Here is a 14,959-nt window from a genome sequence, read left to right on the forward strand (position 1 = left end):
CGGATATAAATGCGTAAATGCCTATGAAATTTCATTCAGTTTTACACGTATTTTGGGATTTTTCATAGAGTATACACACAGAAAAATAAATATTGCATTCAAGCAAGTGTTACTCGTTTCGAGTGCTTCATAAGTTCGTATATCGTAAATCTATCACAAGTCAATTTATTCAAAATTCACATTCTGAATTTTAATCAGATAAGCACTTTAATTAGGAATATCGAATTTAAACAAAAATTCGATTTGTTTGCTACATGGAGTTGCAGCAATATTTTTTTGATAAAATTTTATGATGTTCTTGTAAAGAAAATAAATTCTTCTTTTGAGCAAATGATAATGAGCTTTTCATAAATTTGTGATGAGTATATTTTAAGACTGTCATCAAGAGAAAAAATATTCTTCATTGAACATATCCATTATTCAAAAGAAGGAAAATAAACTAAATAATTATTTTTCTCAGTAGTAGAACGATATTTTTCTGTGTGTACAGATTCATAAGATTCACTTCAGTCGCGCGTTCTTTTAGAATTTTTAATAGAATATGCAGATTCTCGTGACAGCACAAATGTCCAGAATATATCTTAAAGACATCTTAAAGACGTCTAAAAGGATATTTTCCAGACGTCTCTAAGATGTCTTTCAGACATTTATACTGTGTGGATTATATTTTACAACACCAAGAGGCAGAGGCTAACGTCGAGTAAAATAATTTATTGTTTCTTACTCATTGCCATTATGGTATTACTGTTTCTGTTGTTATCACCGTCATTCTTCACTCCTTACAGTAGCTTTGTGTGTTGCTCTCATATAATGAAAAAAATGCCTATTAATATTGCGGGAAAAGTTCTGTCCTGTTGATTCTTTTATCTAAACGCAGCACACCTATTATTATTTCTATTATTTGACCGTTATTCCTCCCCATGTCGCGAGTCACGCTCGCTTCGCTTGTTGCGGATCATCCGATTCGCTCGACATTGCATTATCGACCGTATCGATCGCGCGAGTTGATAAGGTGTCGTTACGTATTCGCGAATAAATCCGATTTCGAGACCGCGCGTGTGTATGTGTGTCACAACTCCAACGTTCCATCACGCGGAAGTTACGGCGCATTTCGCAGTTGTGGGAGCTGACCGATGACTATCGAAATCGAGCCAGTCACGCTGCTCGCGCGCCGACTCCCGCACGGTATCCCCGCGTAATCGTCTTGTACCCCGCAAATCTGAACAGCTATCTCGTCCAGCCTCTCTTCGTCTGCCGCATGCATAATGCACGATGTCTTTGTTGGCGGGCGGTTCTCAAGGCGGCACTATTTTGACGAGGAAATGACTTATTGTATCCCGCGAGAGTGAATGGTAATAAATCCGTCGCATTGAAGCAACTCTGAAATACGAAAGAGGGCTGTTACTTTGTAGACTGGAGAGGAAATGAAAGCGGGTCCAACTTAATCTACATGCATTCCTTTATCTGCTAACGGTCCGTAGTGCACTCAAAAGAATGTAATTTTATTCTTGACAGAGAATTCTCTCTTATATATATGACCTCAAGAGCAGATTCTTTTAGAACTAAAAGAAAAATATTCTAACACTTTTTAAGAAAAGAGAACTTTAATCGCAAGGTGCTGCTTTCTGTAATCCTAGTAAGATCAGCACTTTAATTAAGAATATTGAAGTAAAACAAGAACTCAATTTACTTACTACATGAAATTGGACCAATATTTTCCTGGATAAAATTTTATGATATTCTTGTAAAGAAAATAAATTCTTCTTCGGAGCATGATAACGAACTTTTCTCAAAATTGTGATGGGTGTATTTTAAGACTGTTATTAATAAAATATTCTTTATTGATTAATTGTAATGAGAAATTCTTCTAATGAAGAGAAATAACAGTATACTACTAGTATTTTTCTTTTGGTTTTGGAAAAATCTTCTTGAGGTCATTTATAAGACAATTCTTTTAAGAATAAGATTATACTTTCTTGGGTGAGCCAAACATCTCATTACAGATGTCCAACATATATATACACACACACACACACATTGTCTATTTTAATAAATGTTTGACATTTCTAACGGAATTTTTAGAAAAGGATATGTACTAAATTTCGTACTATATGTAGTAAAAAATTTCCAATGTTCTTTATTTTCGCATTTAAATATATTCTAGCGTCGTATATAACGCGTATACCGCGTATGATCTTATACGAGAACATGTGTCATGATAAGAGCACATGAGACGTCGATGGACGCGTGCTGCGCACAATTCCGAGAAAAGTGTCGTTTGTTTTACGTTTATACGTCGATTTTTCGCCAAGATAGGGACGTTTTTCCGAGAGCGGTGTCAGGTCTTTTGCCTACAATACATTGTAGTGCGCTCACGCCGTCACGAACTTAACACCTTTCCGTCAAGGCGACCAAAAAAAACAGGGAGAAGGCGCGACGTTGTTGACGGGCCGCGGTCTCCATCAAACGATTCACCGCTCGTCGATAACTCTACGTAGAAAAGCCGTAGCAACGTGAAACAAATTGCCTTCGGAAGCTGAGACTGCTCCGCTCCCAAAGAAGGAACGGTTTTTCCTCTATGTCGATTAATTTACCCGTATATATTGTGTTTAACGAAAAACCATTACTGACTCCCTCGAGCAGAACATAAATTTAAGACTTAAGTTTATAGTCAGAAGCATTGGATTTCTTTTTAAGAAATCCAATGCTAGTTAGCGAGTATGGACGGTTACGTGAGGCGTTCGAAGGGAAATAATTGCAGGCTTAAAAATCTTTCGAGGACAAAAATCAGTGGATGGTAATATCGGAAAAGTAGAACAACGAGTACTTTGCAATTAAACTGCGCCGACTTTCACTAATGAGATATCGCTCGAGATAGACGTCAATCCGCCAACCGTTACACAAGAAGACATTGATATTTGCTCTAGGAAGTCGTATTATGTAAATAATAAAGCAGCTCCCTCCAGATAATTACTCGTACACGTTTCCTAATTCTCTTTCTGCCGCACTAATAGCTTTTCACGTGTTTTTGCCGACGAAACAAATATGCAATTTTTACGAACGCCTCGTCCGCCTCAATAATTATTTTTTATTGAAAATTTAACGACCGTGATTTTTCATTATATTTGCAATATTTCATTATATTCGCGAAAAAGTCAGGCAATATGTTATTGTTCGTTCGATTCAAAATAAATGATCGACGATATTCTCTCGGAAATTTCATTTCGAACTTTATTGAAAATTCCACGAAAGTGAATCCTTCGTCGCTGCCGCGCAAATCCGCCCTTGCATCCTCTCAGATAGAAGATGAATCGACGGTAATCGCATTCGTCGTTCTTTCTTCTATTCCAGCGATCGATCAGAAGACCGTGCCGGAAGAGCTTCCGGTGTCAGGCGACCCATACAACGAGACGACGTTGGAACTGAACTTCAATGGGAGGGAACCTCTCTTTAAGCTAAACGGCAAGAAACTGCAGCTTCTACAGCCACTGGATAGGGACGATAAAAATCTCTCGCATACAACTTTTCAGGTAAGAGACCTCTCAATCTCGCAGGATTAAAAAAGATTTAGTAAGACTGCACGGTAGCTGATATTGTGCAACTGTCACGTCTGTATAGTCTGATCTGGGCATTGAAAATCGCTGTAAGAGTGTTATTCCGCGTATAATATTATTAGCATATTTCCCACGCCAACAGTATTTACCGTGTATGCACAGAGAAAACTATTCTATTGCTAAGGAAAAGGGTTACTCACTTCACTTTCCTTCTTTTGAGTATTATCTTCAACGAGAAATATTCTCTTGATCATAATTTTAAAACGTATTCGTAATTTAAATTTTAGAAGAGCTGATTATCATGTATTCAAAAGAAGAATATATTCTCTTTATAAGAATATCGATTATCGATTACGACAAATTTGCGAATATATAAACTTATGGAATACATGAAACGTTTTCTCGAATGTAGTCTGCATTTCTCCGTGTGTAAATTTCGTACAAAATTACTTTTCGCTTTCGCAGACTTATTGAAGGACTTATTGAAAATGATAGGCAGACTCGTTAAAAAAAGGAAACTGTTATACATTGAGAAAAAAGATTTGATATTCGCAACTACAATCACATGGAGGAATATTTGCTATAAATTATGATCAAGAAAACCATTTCTTTTTAATTAAATTCTCCTGTAATGTTAATTGATAATAATCTTACATGAGTGTTACTGCTGCCATTTTCGTGTTAGAGCAACCAGAAAATATGGTTGGGGCCAAAAGTACTATAATTTTATTTCGATCAACCTTTTTCTCTCAGTGTGTGCAAAATGTCAACGGTTACGCGTAGCAGCGGCGTACTTCGCGCGCCAACTGCGGCGTTCATTGCGCTAATTAAGAAATTATTACAGATTAAGAACTTCGAAGCATCGTTCGCGCGAATACGCGGAGTCGTCCTCCAGATGGTGGCTTATAGTGCGCAGATGACTGCGTGACTATCGATCGGCGCGGTCGTTTCCTACTCGAGAAAGTTTACGGCGCGACGTGTCGGTCGCGACTCTACTCGCGCTCTACTCGCGAACCATGAAATATCGCCCGGCTGCTTTCTACGATAAAGTCGCCGCAGGATCATCGCGACACAAATTGCTACGTTGAAAATCACTGCCGGCGACGGGGGAATCTGGATAATCAATAATGAGCACGTGCCGCGAGCGCGCGCGCCACGAGAAACTCTCTCGCGGAGGTCTCCAGCTTCCGCGCGTCCTGACTTCGACTTTTCGCGATTATCACCACCGCTTGATAACTTATGCCTTTGTCTTCTCGCTAATTCCCGTTTGTTTCGAGTTCTCATTGTCTGCCTCGGAATGTCGAGACGAGCACGACTGCAAGGGGATTTGGCAAACGAGATATTTCTATTGTTCGAACTTTTAAACCAAGAGACGTTGGATAATATACAACGGGAAGACGTAACGTCTTCTTTCCATCATCTCTCTCGGTTATAAATACCGGAAGACAAGCGAATAATGGCTCTCAACGTCGAGATGCCAATATTCCTTCAATTATAAGCCTCATGGCTGCAAACGGACGGGAGAATCGCACTGTTTGATATGTTGAAAAGTTTTCTTTTTTCTCTATCGACCATTAAACGTGTTCATTAAATGTTTAAATCCGCCTCGTGAGCGTCGGTTCCGCTTTTAAGACGATACCGTTATTTTATCGACGCAAGAAACTTCCTTCGTTTCTCGGGAGGGAGTCCTGCCTATAAGATACTTTATTATTATCTACGCCATTAATGAGCTGCAAACTCACCGCGAAAGCGGAAGCCAGCAACTTGTCGGTGAAACACTCACGGGAAGTTGTAAAATCCAGAACGATCTTTTGCTTATTAACTGCTAAGTGTTACAATCCAAGTTGATATTCTACGTTAAACTTGCAATCGTCGTGCTTGCAGATCAATAAAACATCCCTATAGATGTATTCCTAGATAGATTTAGCGTTCGCGTAAACTGCTGTGCTTCTTTGATATTACAAATTGTAACTTATTGCCGTTTTCTCCATGTGGAGATTTAAAGAGACTCGCGGATTCCCCGAGTTACCCGAGTCGAAACTTTGATTCAACATTGGCCCTGCAAATTCCATCGAATTTGAAGAGTCAATAAAGAATCTCGAGGTATACAAATTATTGACTTACTTTGATTCTCTGTAGATGGTCGTTTTACTGCTGTTTTCTCTATGTTGAAACTCGAAGATGTTTAATCCTCCGAGTGGCAACCAGGATCATTTGTGGGATAGCTTGTTTCTCGGAGCATTTGTGTTTAAAAATCATTAAAAGTAAAATACTTAGCAATTTATTTTTCACAAAAAGCTATGTGGTCTTCAACTAGAAAGGTAAAGAAAATTTCAATAATTTTTTTTCGAGCAACCAAAGGAAAAAATCGAGGAAGGCACTAATGATCCTGCTTGCTCTAAAGGAAGCGAAAATATGTTTTCACTCGAAGAGTTGAGAAACTCGAAGAAGTATACTCGCGCGTTCAAGAATTACCTACCATTAAATTTAATATATTCTAATAAGGTTTATTTATTTTTATATTTATCTGTTCATTTTTATATTTATCGATTTATTTATTTATATATTTATCTTTATGTACTTATTCATATTTATCCCGTTATTAGAAAGCTGGAATTTGGTGGATTTTTTTCCTCTTTTTTTGTTCTATTTTTATAATTTCTCAAACCTTATAATCTCTCATGATTTTGTGGAATATCAAAATTTAATAACAGTTAACAGAAAAAAATCTTAAAGATATTACAAAGATTTCAAAAGAATGAAATAGAATGCTGATCTCTCATCTCACATTTCCAACAACGGGTTATTTGTATATTTATTTATTTATTTAATCCTAAGACTGCGAAGTGTTTGGAGTCACGATTAGACAATGAAGATTTGAAATTTGAAGTTTACCTCGATTTTTTCGCGAAATCTAAAGCAAAACGCGATCAAAGCCGTCCTTTCGCTTCGCGAAGAGAATGTCGGAAAAATTGAGCGCCCGAATGCATCGAATGCACCAACGCTCGCTCACTGTCATTTTCAGATGAAATACGAAACGCGTGCGTGAGAAAAGTCAGATACAAACAATGGAGCTATTGTGAAATAGTCGATGTACGTTCCATATAACGTCGCTCTTGTATACGTTACATATAACAAGATCAAAACTAAGGTGACTAGATGTCTCGATTTTTCACCCTTTGTCTCGAGTTTTTTCGAATGTTATTTGGGACACCGATTTGTCATCATTTTCAATGACTGTCAAACAATTTTCGAATCTTTTTACCTTTCTCCTCCCGCTTCACACATTTATCAAGTGTCCCGAAAGGATACTTTAAGAGTGGGAAATCTAGTTACCTTACATATACCACGAGAAGAAACGAGATTACTTACAAATTACGTCTTCACGACACGCCCCGGTGATCGCACATCGCTTTTCTCGACACTTCCCGACATTTATTTTCCCGACATTTATTTCTGCGTAAGATTTATTTTCGACGGGTTAAAGATGCGTAAAATGCTGAGCGATGTCGATCGATGTGTCTACGGTGGTTGCTCGATGCAGAAAATTCGAGAATCAAGATGGTCGCGCGATTGTTGAATCGCGCTGAAAATATACGCCAATATGTGAACGGCGCCGCGGCCGAAAAGAACGCGTTCTATGAGATACTTTTCTTTCCATATCTCTTTTCCTAATAAGCTGACGCAACCGTAACGCAACAAGCTGAATACCCGTATCTCTCTTTCTTATTCTCTGATTGTCATTGCATTTCTAATTCCCGTTCAATAAATCCGACGATCGCCCGATTCTATTGCTACTTGAGCGAGTCGATGTTATTAGCAAATGTAAGGGATGTCGGCACGACACGTCGCGACAAGCATCGGCCGTATATACCGCGAGGAAAAACGAGAAGATTACTTACAAATGATGTCTTCACGATACGCCCCGGCGATCGCACATCGCTATTCTCGACACTCCCGAGACTTATTAACGCGCGAGACTCACTTTCGACGGATAAAAGACGCGAGAAACGCGGAGCGATGTGTGCCCATGGTTGCTGCTTGGCGCGAAAAGATCGAGCATTGATTTATTATCTAGATTGAATAACTACGATGACAACCTCGTAGTGCGAAACAAACGCGATTGGTCTAGAAGGGTTAGTAATTCGAGCAAGTGGTTAAGGCGTCCGCCGTACAGATCGCGTCGTTGTAGAAGCGATCTCGTTCGCATCACTAGCGGCATTCTTACATTCATGCACTTTTGGCACTTTCGGCGCGCTAATGAACTTTTGGTGTACGTGATTGACAGCGCGCGCGTATGCGATCTTTTTATGCAGAGCAATTGCCATGGATACAACGCTCTGTATTCCATACGTCTTTCGCTTGTGTCCTGTAAATCTCTTGCGGAAATAAATATTAGAGTGCCGAAAACAACGATATGCGGTCGTCAGGCATATCGTAAGTACATTATTACGGAATAATCTCCTCCCTTCTCGACACGTACAGCTAAAGTGATCAGACGTCCCGATTTTTCACTCTTTGTCCTGAATTTTTTCGAGTTTTTTTGCTATTTGGGAATTTTTTCTATTTGGAATACCGATTTGTCATCATTTTCAATGATTGTCAAATAATTTCGCGAAAAGAGCGAGGATCTTAATTTCGGGTCTTTTTATCTCCCTCCCCCCGCCCCCCACTTCACACATTTATAAAGTGTTCCGAATTCAGGGCTGGGAAATCTGGTCACCTTATCAAAACGTGAATTACAAGCGGCCTCCTCACGACTTATCTTAGCACCTACCTTGAGATCTTACAGCCGATGTCAAACTCCCTCGATGCATCTCCCTTCGCGGGAGAAATGTCGGAAAAATTGCGCAAACGGATGCATTCGATGCGTAAAAACTACTCGCCAATTGCCACTCACGATAGTTGCGCACCGCTCGGCCGGAAAGTCTCCGAAAACGTACATCGTTCACGCGGCACCCGGAAGAAGTAAAAATCCTCGGCCACATCGAACGGTTCAGATCAACTAGTTATTTAACAAATGTGCCTGTGCCTTTCCCACTAAGTTAATATATCAATTACACACTCGCGATTGGCAATTGGCGACTATGTTCGAACGAAATTGATATAAATTTTGTTAGATCTAACTTTGTTAGATTCTAACTTTTTAGATCGGACGAGCAAATGTTAAATCATTTAATAAGAATGAATGGGTAGATATGTGGGTAAAAGAACAACAATAAATCTCATCTTTTCCTAATTTTTCTTTTTTGTTTTTTTGATATTTTTTTAAACCCCTTAAGTGGTATATCTGCGGAGAAATTTTGTCGTAAAATATTAAATTCCTTTCGATTTGTTTAAATACTATTGTTTAACACTATTGTATGTTTCATAACTAAAACAAACAAGCAAATCAGATATATTTTATATCCCATTTTTCATAATTTTTCCAAGAAATTAGCAATAAAGAGAAAAGAAATCTAAATATGTTTATTTAAAAAAGGAAAACCCTGTCCCCTCTAGGAAAAGTCGCAAAGTAATTTTAAATTACACCACTTAAGAAATTAATGGAAGTTTTGATGAGATTTGTAGCTCTCAAAAGAACTGATTTGAAGCTGTAAAAATAAAGATGACAGTTATATGTGTATGTCTAATAATGCTGTTCAATAATATAGATTTATGTTTAGATTCGGTACACGATAACAAAGCCAAACGGAAGTAAAAGAAGGCGCTCGCAGATGTAAATAAGATCGAATGCGCGGGCAAAAAAGCATTATTAAACATAAAAATCCGTACTTGAGATATATATATATATATATATATATATATATATATATATATATATATATATATATATATATATTCTAAAGCCGGCGTTCATAAAGTTGTAAATTATATAAAATATTTGATTGAGAACATAGTTAATTACGAATTCGTATACGTAAATCATCATTCAGCTCTTTGGATCAATATCTCTTGTACGAAACAATGTAATCAATAATGCAAATAAATAATAATGTTAAAAATAGAGTTAAAAATATAATGTTAATAATAATGTTAAAATAGAAAAAATGTAACAATACAAATCAGATTGACGATTAATCGAATATCAATGAAACTCTAATTATATGTCCAACGATAACAAATTATGAATGCCGGCTTGAATTTCGACTCGGGTATTTCTTCATTCTCAGTATGTGCGTAAAACATCCTTTAAAAACGAAAACTTCCGGTATAATAAGTGACTTAACACACCTTGTGTGGAAATATATGATATATCTCCACCGCGGTCGACGTCCTCCATCCTGGTTGCCCGACCCAGTATCCAGACTGCTCCGTCGTGGCACTGACACTGACACTCGCGTGAACACGATTTAATCGAAGACGTGTTAAATAACGTGATGTCGACGAGAGACTGATTAACCTCTGTCCACAACCTTGCTTTAATTCTTAAGCCGTAAGAAATTGACCAACCACAGTTGATTATTTTTAAAATAATCGACTGTGGTTGGTCAACTTATTACGGCTTAAAGATTAAAGCAAGGTTGTGAACAAGGAGTAAGTGTCTCCAAATATCGACGGAATAGTTTAATCACTCGAGAGGAACAACAGATAACGCGCCGACACACATAGTCCGTAGTGTGCGTGTCGCTCGCCGACTCGGAACTGAATGGAGACATCCGAAAACGTGCGTGAGGCACGAAGATGAATTTGACCGTCTTGTAGAACGCGAATGCTTGATTACGCAGAGCGACAATAAATAACGCGCCGACACATGTAGTCCGTTGTGTGCGTGTCGCTCGCCGGCCTGAAACTGAATGAAAACAAAAAAAGTTCACGAGGCACGAAGGTAGATTTGGCCAATGTTTTGATTGTGTAGAAGGACAATAGATATAGACCGCGATCCGTTACACGCTCCCAACGGCCGCGAGCGTGACGGATCGCAGCCATAGTATATGTCGATAGACATACATATCTATCTATATATATATATTATATGTATAAATGTAATATAATATATAATATAGTAATATAATATTATTACATTATAATATATATTATATTATAATTATAATATATATTGTAATATATATAGATATAGTATAGTATATTAATACACTATATAATATAGTGTAGATATAATATGTCGTTCGCTTGTGTGTGAGCCGGAATTAAATGAAATTAAAAACATGTAAACTCAACTCTTTCCGTCGTCAATACAGTAGCGATCTAAGAATTGCAAATCTCATAGAGATTTCTATAAAAAAAAAAAAGAAAAAAAGGAAGAAGAAAACTAGAGAGAAATACACGCATTCATACGATTTGATTTTTCTTATCTCACGAAGAATTTACTTCTAAAAAATAAGGAGCTTGTTTTTAAGAGAATTTCAGTTAATTTTCTTTTGTAATGTTCCTTCTCAGGCAATTGCATCGTGTTTGAGAACGCGTTTCTGCTCGCTCCAAAGGAAGAAACAGGACTTAGGCTTTAATTACACGTGAAATCAGCGTTTCAGAATGCGTTCTTTTGAATTTCTCTTAATTGGCACATTTCTGATGGAATCACGCGAGATTTGTACACGTTCACATTCATTGTTGCACACGATCTGAAGACGCCACGTTCTCTTCGGCATCCGCAAGTGCACACACACATACACGTGTGCGCACTGCGTCTTATGACACTATCACGCGAGGAATGTGAAAGGTCTAGAGCACACCGCATCGAACGCTTCAACAACTCGGCTACGGCTGGAGCGGGCGGATAAAATCTAATGAGATCGAGAAATGCAAATTGGAATGGAGGTAAATTCATTCGTATCGGGAGCGCGTTTCGATCGGTTCAGGAAAATTTACGCGACGGGCAACTCTTAGCTCGGAATAAATTAATCCGACCACCAGAGTTAATTAATTATTTCCTCGCTCGGTCGAAGTGTGTAATGTCGGCGTGCCTCGGCCCACGTGAAGAAATTATCGCGCTTAACGTTTTGCTAGTAATTTTACGCCGCTTTCGTCACTTATATTAATTAAAACTGACCGGGGAATTACCCGAGCTATTTATTTATCTTCATTTTGGAGGTTCAGTTCACCGAAAAGCCGCATATCCTGCACTTTAACGCATGAACCTGCAACCTTTATCCACTGTTTTTCATTTTTCGCGTTACGTAAACAAGTATAACTTTTGGAACAGACGCAACTTTGATGCGATCATGACTCTTGTACTTTCTTCACCGATATATATGCTAAGCGCAGATGTTTCACTCACCTAGCGTTAAATTCTCTTTTAGCGAGATTCAAGCGACGCTTAGCGTTACACACGCTGCAAAAACACACGCTGAGTAAAAAGTACTTGGTATTTTTTGTAGCTATAATCACGTAATATGAGAGTTATCATCAGGAGAAATATTTTTTTCTTTCAGTGCGCGATCAAGTTTTTACATCATTCAACGTTGGTTCTTTTTGTTCGTTTTTCAGCTCAACTGCACGGTGAGGTCCACGAATAAGCACCGCGGAATCCCGGTGATCGTGAGGGTGTCCGACATCAACGACAATGCGCCGAAATTCACCAACACGCCGTATGAGACCACCGTCCCGGAGGTGAGCGTTTAATATGGGGCTATATTGTGGAAGAAACTGGTCGTTTTCGCTTGATATAATAGGATATCGTGACTAATCGGTGTGGTCTCGTAAGATATCGCTCGATCATCCTCTACGGAGAAGTGCCGCCGGTTCGGCAACAACCACGGTGGTTTCAATCAACGGTTTTTCCGCCGACACCGCCTTCCTCGCGCGCGCGCGCAATAAAACAGACGGTACCGCGGTGGAAAATGCGTTCACCATTAAAAGAACGGTCGGACGTAGAGCATGAAAATGCGGACATAATGCGCTGATTCACGACGTGCAGGTGTGTAAATCTATATATCTGTAACGAGTCGCGGTACGTACGGTATGCATGCGCTGCTGGAAATTCATTTCTATTATGGGTTATAATTGTGCGTATGATGGACGGATAAGAGATACGAGTTAACGAAGTGAAAGCTCGATAATTGCCACCCCCCTGCCGGCTGGAAGACGGGCTAAATAAATAACGGGGACGCCGCGCGAGAAACAGTGGAAACATTTCTAATTGGAAAGTTGAGAAGGAAGTAGCGTAAGAGAAACAGCAGAAACGTTACCCGGGTAGAAATTAATCGAGGCGGGTTTTAAGTGCGTAATGACTCTGAACAGGGATGCTCTAAAATAGATGCCTTTAGAAGGTCAAATATGACCAAGATAGGAAAATTCTAAATAGAATTTCATGAATAGACCATGAATTGATGCTGACATGGATGATTCAAAATAGGCATGTCCTCAGAAGGCTTAGGTATAGCTAAAATAGACAAATTCTAAGTGGAATTTCGCGAATGGATCATGAATTAATGCGGGAGTGCCCCAAGTGCTAATAAGGCTCGGTCAGAGGTAAGTTAGTAAATTTAAAAAAATAACTTTGGTTAAGAAACGGTTCATTAATAGTTAATGATTATAAGGTAAATATTTTTTATGAGAGTTTATTATATTTTTCATAGTTAAGTATGAATCTTTTTAGAAGAAAATTTTTTGAGTAAAAAATATGAATGGATAAATTAGCTAGAAAAAAAGAAAAAAGAGATGTTCCATATTGATGACAACAGTAATATTATATATAATAAAAAAAATTTTAATAAATATTTGAAGAAAAATTGTAATAAAATTGTAAGAAAGCATGTTAAAGAAACGTTATGATTTATACCTTAAATAAATGTGTCAAAAAATAGAATATCAATCCGTCATCTCAGTCAGAATCCATTAAGCACATCAAGATAGGGTCAGGTTTACAAGTCTAGGTGCTAATTTATATGAACGTCACACCTCTGTGTAAAGCTCAAGTAGAGACCTGTCTTCATAGAGTCCTGATAAGAGCAGAGAAAAACTTTGTAGGACCTTTTTAACCCCCGTTTTAAATCTCCACCCGAGTATAATTGGAGAATCGCAAAAATGCCGCATGACGCGCGCGTGATACGAATGGGCCCGGTATTAATGGCATTTTCCACGCATCGCGCACGTAGTATTCGCGCAGTGTAGCGTCAGGTGCGGAACTTTCTTCACGCGTCTCAGGCGCTTTCCACGCGTGACGGAATTTTTGCGGAAACTAAAAGTGTGTCGAATGCGAATCATCGACGAGCGCGAGCGCGGACGAGCTCTATTATTCCGTCCTTATCGTCGAGTCACCGCGCGTCTTCGATGAAAGTAGATTCGTCATATCGCTAAATCGACGTGAGCCATTTCGAACTGAACGTGAGCGGGAACATTGGCGATCGCCGGCCGACCAATCGGCGCACAATAAAATTTGCGGGTCAAATAAAATTTCCTGTTTCAACAAAAAACTGCAATCTCAAATTCTGAACTAGTTTCGATACTCTTCTCTTCCAATAAAAGTTAATGACATTTGGAACAACTTTGTCGAGCCAGATTTTTGTCTTTTACTTCCCTTCTAAATCATAAAGAAGTTAGATTTTTGTCGATTAAACAATTCCAATGGATACAGAAGTTCGAAACTTATTACTTCAACAATTAATAAAAATTAGTAACATAATAGTAATAGTCTTACTTAATTCAATAGTTTTTACTTACTAAAATTTCAGGCACTATTTAAATTAATTTAATTTGTTAAGTTAAGGTAAGATTTAGCGAGTCTATGTCAATTTGTATGAATTTTTTCAAGCTTATAATCAGGATTTAATAAGGATAAATATTTAATTTCGATTTCAATATCTGTGCCTTATATTAAATTAGATGCCTTATATTAAATTAGATGAGATATGAAATGAGTTATATTATCTACTGTTTGATCAAAAAGTATTTCTAAATTTCTTTATGTCTAATTTCGAGAAGAAAAAAAGCAAAAGACAAAAATCTGATTCGACAGAATTATTTTAAATTTAATTAGCTTTCATTCAAAGAAAGAAGATTCGATATCGGTTAAAATTTCAAAGCTGTAGCTTTTTTTGAAACATGAAATTTCACCTGATTCTACTATGCAGCGCCACGCATATCGTGAATTATTTTGCCTTCGTGCATTCGTGGTCCGTTATGTCGGAAATAACGCGTCTTAGTACCGAACAATTTAGCCGAGGGCGATGCGAAATCCACGTACGTATGTGCATCTCGATCGAATACGAGTCGCGACTTTGCGCTGTACGCAATTTTGCGTGATGCTTTTATACCTGCGATGTAACCCCAAAATTATTGCGCGAAAACTTTAACAACGTATTCCGGGATTTAATCGAATTAGAAAATTCTACTGTGAAAATATCAGGGTCACGATAATTTCCAAGTTATGAGTTGTGCATAAAATTCGTATTTCCGAACATGCATTCCGTGAATTTAGTGTTAAATATCCGTTCGCGAAACTG

The 14,959-nt window shown here is 38.1% G+C and overlaps 1 protein-coding gene across 4 annotated transcripts in view; it reads left to right on the plus strand.

Moving 5' to 3' along the window:
- Nucleotides 1-14,959, plus strand: part of LOC116842358 (cadherin-99C) — a 157,605-nt gene that overhangs the window by 111,101 nt on the left and 31,545 nt on the right. For all 4 annotated transcript variants that reach the window (XM_032811462.1, XM_032811465.1, XM_032811464.1 and 1 more), the window contains 2 exons: nt 3,352-3,530; nt 12,003-12,125. In XM_032811462.1, coding sequence (XP_032667353.1) covers nt 3,352-3,530; nt 12,003-12,125 — 302 coding nt within the window. The remainder of the gene's footprint in view (nt 1-3,351; nt 3,531-12,002; nt 12,126-14,959) is intronic.

This window comes from Odontomachus brunneus, unplaced genomic scaffold (assembly GCF_010583005.1).
Source record: "Odontomachus brunneus isolate Ranch 3 - 2012 unplaced genomic scaffold, Obru_v1 Obru_scaffold_024, whole genome shotgun sequence".
NCBI classification, from domain to species: Eukaryota; Metazoa; Arthropoda; class Insecta; order Hymenoptera; family Formicidae; genus Odontomachus; species Odontomachus brunneus.